The sequence below is a fragment of the Cryptosporidium hominis genome, assembly GCF_000006425.1.
Source record: "Cryptosporidium hominis TU502 chromosome 6 CHRO016116, whole genome shotgun sequence".
Lineage (NCBI taxonomy): Eukaryota > Apicomplexa > Conoidasida > Eucoccidiorida > Cryptosporidiidae > Cryptosporidium > Cryptosporidium hominis.
This window is the reverse complement of record NW_667228.1, coordinates 1-11,134: the sequence shown is the minus strand read 5'-3', so window position 1 is coordinate 11,134 and position 11,134 is coordinate 1. Positions and strand designations below refer to the sequence as shown.

The 11,134-nt window shown below is 28.9% G+C and overlaps 5 protein-coding genes across 5 annotated transcripts; 2 read left to right on the top strand and 3 right to left on the bottom strand.

Moving 5' to 3' along the window:
- Positions 1 to 68: 68 nt before the first annotated feature.
- On the top strand, positions 69 to 485 carry Chro.60359 (ci-meta2). Its single annotated transcript, XM_661229.1, has 1 exon — positions 69 to 485. The coding sequence occupies one exon, from the start codon at positions 69 to 71 to the stop codon at positions 483 to 485; it is 417 nt and encodes a 138-aa protein (XP_666321.1).
- Positions 486 to 754: 269 nt separating this feature from the next.
- On the bottom strand, positions 755 to 991 carry Chro.60358 (hypothetical protein). Its single annotated transcript, XM_661228.1, has 1 exon — positions 755 to 991. One exon carries the CDS (start codon positions 989 to 991, stop codon positions 755 to 757), a length of 237 nt encoding a protein of 78 aa, XP_666320.1.
- A 377-nt stretch (positions 992 to 1,368) lies between these two features.
- Positions 1,369 to 5,661, top strand: Chro.60357 (hypothetical protein). Its single annotated transcript, XM_661227.1, has 1 exon — positions 1,369 to 5,661. The coding sequence occupies one exon, from the start codon at positions 1,369 to 1,371 to the stop codon at positions 5,659 to 5,661; it is 4,293 nt and encodes a 1,430-aa protein (XP_666319.1).
- A 671-nt stretch (positions 5,662 to 6,332) lies between these two features.
- On the bottom strand, positions 6,333 to 8,285 carry Chro.60355 (transmembrane protein). The annotated part of the gene is made up of 1 exon (XM_661226.1): positions 6,333 to 8,285. One exon carries the CDS (start codon positions 8,283 to 8,285, stop codon positions 6,333 to 6,335), a length of 1,953 nt encoding a protein of 650 aa, XP_666318.1.
- Positions 8,286 to 8,859: 574 nt separating this feature from the next.
- On the bottom strand, positions 8,860 to 10,659 carry Chro.60354 (hypothetical protein). The annotated part of the gene is made up of 1 exon (XM_661225.1): positions 8,860 to 10,659. One exon carries the CDS (start codon positions 10,657 to 10,659, stop codon positions 8,860 to 8,862), a length of 1,800 nt encoding a protein of 599 aa, XP_666317.1.
- Positions 10,660 to 11,134: the final 475 nt, after the last annotated feature.

The window sequence follows — 11,134 nt, the reverse complement described above, 5'->3', positions numbered from 1 at the left end:
TTTATCTTGGAAATGTTTTTCAAAGTGTTCATCCTCAGATTCTTAAAAGTTTGGGAATAAAAACTATTATGGATTTTACTCCAAATAAAATAAAATCAGAAAGTAATAATGAAGTAAGAATTATTCATGTAAATAATTTAGAATCCAAAATTCCCATAGAGGATGAATATTTGATTTATTCTAATTTACCAATTGAAGAAACAATTAAATCGTTCAAAGAACTTGAAGAAAGTAATCCAAATCCAAAGGATATATTCCCAATAATGATTGTTGGAACAAGAGTTACAAATGAAACTGTATCAATTGCATCAGTTATAGTATCTTACCTCAGAAAAATGCAAATTACCGCAACACTTATATTTACTCTTAACCAAATAGGGCTTGATAATAACATAATAAGTCCCACTGAAAATGAAGATATCTTCAAATTACTTCATCCATCAAATTCACAAATTGCTCAAATGATTAGTTTTAACTTTCCTTAGATTATGTTCCTGATTGGATTAAGATTGAATTGAAAAAAAATATGGAAAAAATAATTTGTAATAATAAAAATCAAATAGATTTCACTATTTATTTTTATTAAACTTAATTCAAAAAGAGAAGTGAACTGCTAATTCAAACCTTTCTGGTAATTTATAAAGCTTTTTGAATAATTTCTTTCTCTTTTTCTCTTTAAAAATAATAATATATTTACCCCATTATTTCTGACTAATTTCTCCTTTTATATATAATTGTTTATAATTAAATTCTTTCAAAGTTCTATCCCTGGAAAACATTCTTGAAAAGTCTTCTTTGGATGTTTGGCTTCCCAATGTTGTTTAAGTAACGGCCCAGTCTGAACTTTCATAAAAGGTTGTAAGCAGATCTGACACTTCAAACTCATTGCCTCAGCATTTACTTTAAGCTGAGATTTACTCTCCTTAGCACCATTAGCAACCTTTCTTTCTCTACATTGATTTCTCTTACAAGCATTTCCACCCTTACCCATTTGTTATTAGCTTATACCTTAACCAAACAAAAAGCTTTCAAAATTATTAAATAAAAAATCGAAAGCAACCTTGATATTAGAACTATTCCAATAGTATTAAACTCTAAATCTGATCGTTTTCTGGAAACTATTTCCGCTTCTTACTTAAAATTCTTTATTGTAGTTTTGACATTAACAAGGATTATTAAATTCGACTGTTGGCGCTCAAACTGAATATTAAATTTATGTATATTATAACGACAAGTATTATTCAAGAAATATAACATTTTTTTTTGTGAGGAATTAAAATTCACACAAAAAAAAGAAATACATCTTTATGAGATTAACCTCATAATTTGGATGTTACTTGATTGTTGTATAAAGCTTTAAATCGGAGCATGAATCCAAACTGTTCTATATTGGGAAATGTTCTTTATAATGACTCCTCAGTATTAAAAACAATTACAGGAAAATTCTTCCCATTCAATAAAAATAGACAATCTCTTGATATTTCCACACTAAAATATAATGAATTAACGGTATTCAGTGAATTCATTCCATCAAATAATGAAGAATTAGCATCAATAACAGTTAAACTTGAAGATACTTGTGTTGATTTTTGGAAATACTCAATTCAAGAAAGTCAATTTGATTTAATTTTAGTATTGGATTGTTCTCAAAATCTCCATTTATTTTCTTTGAAAAGTGTTTCTATTCCTCATTCCAAGCATGATTGTCCTTATATCTCATATAAAATTCCAAATTCCTTTAGTGCATTTCCAACAAGTAACAATACAATAATTAAGGCCCATAATATTAAAGAAAATGAACCAAATATATTCAGCAACCAGCTTTTAATAAAAAATGAGTTTTCAATTTCACTCTCCAAGAATAAGACAATTCCAAAAATTAACTTTATTAGACCTTATGAATACAGTAAAAAATTTGTCAACTCCTTCCCTATAATCTTTGAAAAGCTAATACCAGAATATTGTATTGCAATAGACAATGATACTGGATATATTATTGTTTGTATTTCTTCTTATTCTTTTCTTATTGTTCCAAGTCTAAAAGTAAACAAAAATGGTATTATTGAACAATTGGAGTTGAAAATTCAGACTGATAATCTCTTCCATTTTGACTCGCTTAAATACAAACTTGAATGTATTTCATTTTCTAAAACATGCAAAAACTACACAAAAATCCAACCAATTGTATTTTGCCTCTTTAGTGACTTAAAAAACCAAATTCTATATGGAAAAACTTTCTTTTTTGACTGGAATAACTTACTTAAAAATCAAATTAATCCCAGGGATAATTATCAAAAACCAATATCTGAAACTAATCTGATTCCATTAATAAACTCTTCATCCACGTCATTTTCTCCCCAAATATATCACATGCGCATTTTTTGCACACATATACCGGTAATCCACATGAAATCAATACACGTAAGTGTGGGGAGGTCTATAAATGACAAATCAATACCGGTGCTTGCATGTGCAAGTACATGTGGATATAAGTCTGGTTTTATTAATTCTGGGTGTATATGTAGATTTAGAAACTTGTTGTTAATATTTAATCATGAAAAGAATGAATTAAAATTAATTTTATGTGAATTAGATGCTGAAGAATTTAATGAGGAAATTTTGACAGTAAATTTAAATGAATATTATCAAGAGAAAATTTATATTGATTTAAGAGATGTCGTAATCATTGAAGAAAATGTTAATGAACAAAGAATTAAGTTTCTCATTTCTTCAAAATGTATGGAAATGTTTATATTAAATCTTCAGTTTCAAGATAATAAGATGAAAGAATTTGATATAATAAAGCTACAAATCAATTCTCCAAGTTTTGAATTATCAGATATTTCAAGTATTTCTCCATACTTGTATTATAATGAAGAATGTCTCATTGTAAAAAGTATTATAGTAAGCTCAACTTTTGGTGTAATTAAAATGATAACTTTTCCAAATTTTAAACAAAAATTTATTTTTGCTCCAAAAACTCTTGAAATTTTGAAAATGGAAAAGGCTATTATGGCTCCAAATTATTTTGATAATAAATTTATATTAGCAGCCAAAAGATATCAATGTTACTTTGATCAAATTAAAGGTGGATATTATTTTCAATATGACTTTGTTTTAAGATATATATTTTTAAATTCATTAAAGATTTCCACTATAGCCCAATTTGATTCTTTAAAAAAAGGAGTATTTGAAATTTTTATTATACCTATCGAAAAAAACAGGTATTTGGTTGTTTATTCAAAGTTCCTTGAAAGCCAAATTGATTTACTTATAAAGCAAGAATCCATTCCTGAAAATAAATATTATTTAAAAAAAATTCAAATTAGTGGTTTTTTAATAACTGGTCATTCAACTATTTTATGTGTTAAAATATGTCATAATTTAATGCTACAAGTTACAGAATCTCGTATTTTATTATACCAGGGAATTTCTGAACAAGTTAAAGCTTTTGAAAATCAAAATCATATTGATCATTTTCAACCGAATATAAAAGATTTATGGGAATATCCTGATTTAATTATGTATGCTAAAATGGCTGATGATAATCACTTAATGATTATTACTCAAGGGCACAAATTAATTCAGTTAAAAATTGAGTCTTTTCAACTTTTTCATTTTGATATTAAAGATGAATTAACTTATATCCCTATTATTTCATCATTTGAATCCAAAAAATTAATATTAAATAATTCTTCTCATGTAATACTAACTCTAATTGGAGATCCTCATGGCCAAATATTTGCAAATTTATCATTAATACAAAATCCTTTAAAAAATATTAAATCTAGCTTCAACCTGAATAATTTTCTTGATTCTGAGGTTGGAATGATCACTTCTATTGAATTTGACAATAATTTTCATGATAATATATATATTACAACAAGTTTTGGATTCTTATGTATTTTTAGTTTAATTCAGTTTACACAAGATTTATTTCAAGAGAAGTTTCAAACAAATCAAACCAAATACAAAAAAATTATAATAAATTTAAAATCTCATATTTCTTGTCAGGAAGTCTTTAATTTGAAAGTTATTGGAACTCAAAGAAAATACATTTTTAATAACAATCAAATATGGAAAAATCGTATTATTTTAGGATCAATGACTGATTATTTATATACAGAATTGCTTGAGACAAACGAAAAAGTTCTCAAAATTCTCCATATTAAAAGATTAAAATTTCCTATTTATTCTATTATTACCCAATTTACTGAAAATTACCAAGATTATGATCATCTTTACTTTTTATCTCTTCAAGGTCACGAAAATCAACATATTAAGCTAGTTAATGTGGAATTAAATAAACTTCAAAGTTGCGACAAAGTTTTGCCTTTGAAGAGTACTCGTCATAAAGTTGAAAATATGATTTATCTAAAAGAAAACTCTTGGATTGTTATTAATATTGAGAATTGGAGTCCAGGCTCACACTCAAATAAATGTCCCACAAGAATCACCTCGCAGCTTTTTCTATTTGATTCAGATGCTAATTTATGTGGATCCAAAACTTACTCTATTAATGATAATGATTCAAACTTCGAAGAAAATTTCAGATTCAAAATATTTCCAAACAATGGAAAAGATAGCTTTTTTCAGGTTTTTAACCGTGGTGAAAATCAAAATTTTATACCAAATACTATTTTTCAACTTATTTCAGTTCACAGTAATTCTACTAATACTCACAAATTTCATAAAGATCCTTTTATTGTCTCGGGAAGCTATTCTTTCCAGGGAGTTGAATCAGGCCTTATTTACAGATCTCCATCTGATCACAAAAAGTTCTTTTTTTTTCTTGTTGAGAAAAACTTTGATGCTGACAAAGCTTTGGAGCTCGTTTCTACAAGAGTTATAAGCTGTTTGGATATTTCAAAAATTAAAAGAAATTATGATTCTATTAATACCGATATTACCACCTATTCTCAGTCAATTGATCACATTATTGCTTTCGGGAACAAATTAAAGTTGAAAGTTGCAGACTTTTCTATTTCTTTTCCCAACATGCTCATCCATAATGTTACCTTTCAAAATCATGCAAGAATTATTGGAATTGATCTATTGGAATCAATTTCAGACTTATCTAAAAAACAACTCATTTTTCATCGAATTTATTTCGATTTAGGAACATATCCAGATCGTAAACTCACTCAAGTCAAGTATCAGGATAATTTTGATCACTTTTACCATCTAGATTTTCCTATTCTAGATAATAAAATAGTTAAAGACAAGCAAATTCAAATTTATAAAGGGGTCTCAAATCAAATTTCTCTATTAAGATATGAAAATTCTCTGAATCAAGATTCTAAACTATTTTTTATTGGACTACAAATTATATTAAATTATATGTATAAACGAAGAAACAATGAAATAATTTCTGCATTTCCTGCAATTATTACAAATCTACTTTTTGGGATATTCGATATTGTTTTTTCCAACAAAATTAAAATTAACTCAACAAAAAGTATTTCTTCTAACTCTGGTGCCTTCTTTTCCAAAAAAAAAGTTAATAAACTTGATAAAAAACAATTTGAAAATGGAATAATAAATACTAAAATTTCCTTATATCAAATTTCATATCTTTATTTTCAAGTATGCTCTAAATGTATTAAATGGAAGGTTTTAATGGTATTAAGTTGTTTGGTACAATCTAATTACAACATTTAAAAATAACCATGATTTGGAGTTTATTTCGATTAGAAAATTAATATGTCCACTCTTTCAAGATTGGGTTCTAGAGCTTGAAAGAGAAGTCACAATTCATTTTGAAACAATAATGGATCATTCATCATTAATTGAGAACTTCTTTAATTCTGAATATCATTTTCAACAATATCAAGAGTTGTTATTCTCAGAATTTATAGAGGAATAAATTTTTAACTTTAATAATTCTTACAAGAAACATAACTACTAGGGAAAGAGAACATATCGTAAATAATAAAAGGAATTAACTTCAAATTCTATATATATATAGGTAAAGAGTATTTCTATAAAAAAAAAAAACAGAATCATTTTCTCTGTTATTTTTTTTTATGGAAATCCTTTGAATCCAATATACATTTTATTTACTCCGATCAGTATTATCAGTTCATTTATTTTTAATAACTCCAACCAATTTCCAACTGCTGATCTCTAATATTATCCTAAGTTAATAAAAATATAAAACTTGAAATACAAGTGTTGAAAATCCTCCAACTAAAGATGAAGTAATATAGCTATTTATGTGGATAAAGGAGAGACAAGTTGTCGTAATAAAGGTATACCACCATCATTGCCACGATACAACCCCGGAGTAATGAATAATCCCCTCGTTAACTTAAAAAAAAAGTCCCAACTTATTACTTCTTCGAAATTTTCTCGGACTTATTGAAAGGATTAATTTCTCGATAGTATCCGAGTTTGGCTCTAGCAGCATTCTTTCTGAAAAGATTCTTGATTCCGAACTTTTTCCCTTTAATGTATAATGGACTGGAAGGAAGAGGGAAGGGATGTCTCGGATGGATTTTCCTGACAGCCTTAACAAGTTTGTAATAGTCGCGCTTAATATACCCGAGCTCATAATTAAAGTTATGTCCGGAAGTTTTAATACATTTGTTAAGATCTTGAAGAACTTTGATAACTTCCTTAGAATTGAATTCAATTTCTTCAAGAATTGCAAGAATACGAAGGATTTCAGATCTAATTGGCTTGACATTGCCTGCTTTAACTGCATCGTTAATATTGGTAAATATTGGAACAACATTATTAGTAAAGAATTTTCTTTCGTTAAAATGTATATTAAAAAGTGATTGTCTTGGGATTCCATTAAATTCCTCTTCAACAACACTGGGATTGGCAACCATTTCATCTTGTATAGATTTAAGAATCTTGGTCATTTCGTGAACAGCATCATATATTGGTCCCACAGCCAATAAAGAATTATAGTAATTCTGTGAACATAATCTCTTGGATTTTGGTCCTTTATACCAATCATCATAAAATTCCATGATATTTGAAATATTCTTTTTGACTCTTCTGTTTTGTTCACCGTTTCCAAGGTGAAGTCTAATTCCTTTCATACCATAATACAAATCTACTCTAACATCATCGATAAATTGGAATCCTGGATAATGAATGGTATTAATAATATCGTAGAGCTTTTTGTAAAGGAAATCAAAATGAGCAAAACCATCAATTGCTCCGCTGTTATATACTTGGTAAATTCCATTAGAGTTTGAAACATGCCTCCACTTCAAGTTTGAAGCTTCAGTAAATAGAGGTAAAGGAATGGATATAACAGTTCCAGTAAGCTTAAATAGTTCAATCTTCTCTTTAAGTACATTCTTTGGTAGATCTTCTGGTTGAATTGTAAGGACATCTTCTTTGGAAAGCTGGTTACAAATCTCAAGAACATCTAAAGCGGAGTTGATTCCATTCAATCTTTTAATACATTCTCCATAAGCAACTACAGAGAATAATATTGTAGCTAAATCGAATTTATCTTGACCAGCTAAATCAACAGGATTTGAGTCTAAGAACCTTAGAATACGTTCCATACGTGGCTGATTTTCATCAACTAACAATTCAAACTTGGATTTTACTCCAATTTCAACTCTAGGATCACTAGTAGAGAGTCCAGAAATTGTATCGTGGGTCATTGGAAGCTCAACCTTATAATAATTAATTTTCTTATTAAGTTGACTTTCCAATACCTTCTCATCATTAAGTTCAACACTTGGATACTTGGAGATATCACTAACTGTAAGAATATTGGCAGAATCTAAAGATGGGAAAAGGTTTTCAATTGCTATTTCTGCATTTCTTGTAATAACAAATTCCATCCTTGAAGACCTCTCTTCAGGCTTAGAAATATCATCATCAGTTGATTTATCAACAAATCCAATAGATCTTTGTTGAGAAGTTGATGGTTCAACAGTAATATCTGGTTGAATGGAAGATGCTGATGATGATCTAGGACCTTCACTAACATCTCCACCAACAAAATCAGAATGGGGAGCAATTCCTCCTACGGAAGTACTCAAATCACCTTGTGATTGTGATTTACTCATATCCAAATTGGAACCTTCAATACCAGATCCCAAAGAAGATGTTACTTCTGAGTCACTAGAAATACCTGCGAGATCTTCTCCAGAAGCTGATGTTGACTCTTCATTACTTGGAAACATTGAAGATTTTTCACCAGCAGAACCTAAAATTTCAGACCCATATAAATCAGTCTCAGAGCTAAGAACTCCCCCAACAGCAAGGATAATACACCCAATTGCTCCCAAAACATAAGTCTTCTTATTCATATTCACTTGTTCTTTTCCACCTAACAATGCTTAAAAGAAAATCTGAATCAATTCAAATAAAAACTTATACAAGCTTCCAATATAATGGCTTTCTCTCACACTTTCTTTTTCTTCAAAGCCCTAAAACTGTGTACAAGTGTACATCCCACTTCACCTTTTTATCAATTTATTGCTTTATCAACTAAATCATCTCCAAGCGTCGACATAACGCACCTAAATCTTTTAATTATTAGACTTGCCGCCTTTCAGAAGAGATTCCCCCCAAAGCAGAGGGTAAAAATTAACAATTAATAGGGCGGAAATAAATCTGGAAATTCAGAAATTTCAAATAAGAGATGCATATGCATCCATATATGATATGAATATACATACGTTATCCAAATCACGCAAAATCTATTATACTTGGAATCTGAAATATTTATTTATGCTTCAATTTAAGGATAAATTCTGGCATAATTCCTATTTTGGGTATCGGATAAATGCACACATTTTGGCGCCCGGATCTAAAAATTTTGAATATTAAAAATGCCCTTTTCTTGTTTTTTTTCTTTAAAATTTTTAAAAATGTAACCAATTAGATCTCTTCGCTTAAATACTCACTAGAGGTTAATTCGTCATCATCCTGGCCTTTGATGTTATCGAGGCTTGAATTTGAGTTTAGTAACTGAGAAATTTGGATAAAGGAATTGACAACAATACTACAAAGTTTGATAATGGATTTTTTGAGCATAAAATTCATTGATTTTTCTTTTTGTCTTGGAAAAGCCTCTTCAGAAATAATTTGTCTACAACTGTTCATAAAGGCAGTTTCTTCGAATTTTGGGAATGTTTCAAAATTATTTCTCAATGAACCAATGATTTCTCCAGAAATTGAACAAATATATTCCTTAACAAATCCATTATAAAGGGCTATAGAGCTCATTGACTTGCTAGAGGAGTGTAAAATGGCTGAGAGAATAATCTCAGCCAAAGTATCTTGGGTAATACTATGCTTACCCAAAATCATTGCATTTTTATTGTCGCACAAGTCAAGATAAAGTAGCTTAGACTTTGAAACCTTTGAAAAATCTTCTTGAACAATAATCCTCGAGTTTATTAATTTTGTAAATGATACTCCTTTTGGTTTAATTTCAAATAAATGCATATGAATCCCAGAACAAGCTAGTAAAAGTTTCTTCCTGAGATCTCTAGGATCCTCCTCAAATGGATGAGCAATATTATTATCAATCTCCTTATCCTCTTCTTCCTTCTGTTCATCAGATGAACCATTTGTCTCCACGCTTTTTTGTTTAGAAACTTGTTTTTCAATGATTTTAAAACCTTGCAACGCAAATAAAGTTTCCGAAAAGTTCGTACAACTTTCTATGAATCTGTATTCACTAATCTTCATTTGTTCAACAATCTCCATTCCTATACCAGTTAACTCAATGTTAGGATAAATTCTCAATAAACTTTCAACAATGATGTCTTTAATGTTTTTGTTAGGCATTTGTATCGGCTCTTTGGAAAATAATCTTGTATATTTTCTAATATTATCCATAATTTTACAGGCAAAGTCCAAGCTATCTCTAGTTTCATTGCCAATGGGAAGATATCCCCTCAAGCCAAAAGACAAAACTCCAAGACAAGAGTTATGGAATGAAGCTGGTTCTCTGATAATTACATTCACTATTTCACAAATTTTTTGCTTTGGAATATTGAACTTTGGAATCTTCTTGTCTAGAATAAAGATAGTAACGTCAGCTAGTTCGTCACTTTGGATTTCTGAACATCTGTAGTATACTGGTAAATTTGATCTCCCAATTGTTTTAATTACAGGTGGTATCTCAAAACCAAAATTCTCAATCTTTCCTTTGATATTTCGGCAGATTTCATTCACCTTACCTGAAGTAAGATACCTTGCATCCTTAAGGTTCGGAATTACAGTATGAAACTTCTCTATCTTACCTTCTTTATATAAACTATATATATTACTTACACAAGATTCCATGAACCTAGTCCTTATAATTGAAGCTTGTATAGGCCTTATTCCATATACATGCCAAGTAGGAGGCAGAGAATCCATCATTGAGTCCCAAAAATAATCGATCAAAATTTCATTCCTGTCAAATAAAAATCTTGAAATGTCTTGAAGATATTCCTCATCAATAAAAGAAATATTCTCATCCAAAGTATTATAGTTTTTCAACAAATTTTCATATTTTGAAATATTATCCGACACATCAAGTCTTAACCTAAACTTTTGAAATACATTTTGTCGTTTGTAGCTTGCCAACCCAGCCTTTACACAATCATCCAATATATTCTGTGCATTGACCTTGAATTCTAGCAAAGTAATGCCAAATAAATATATACAGGTCAATAAGAAAATCATCACTTCACAGCAGAATACTCTAAATCAATTATTCAGACTCAAGTCAAATTTTCTGCCAGTAATAAGCTGAGCCGAAATTTTGTACAAAATTACATTCCCGAATAAACCTTCTTAATGAGTAACTTCTCTTATACTTGGTCTATAATTGCAATAAAATCACTGTTATTGAATTATTCAAGTTTCAAATTCTTAACTCTAAGCCCTTTCTTACCCAGTTATTTTCCTATCTTGTTACAAATTCACCACTAATTTTTTTTTAATTTGAGTTATTTTTTTTTTTTTTTGAATTGTCACTTTTGGCGGGAAATTTCCAATTAATCTACTGTCAAACCGGTATAGCAATTTTGCAAAAATTCTGCAAATTTGCATGCATGACACGTAATTATTACATGCAATAAAATATTAATAAAAATAATGAAAATGACCAAGTAGAGCAGTAGCTTATTATAAAAAAATATATAGAAATTTAGGTTAG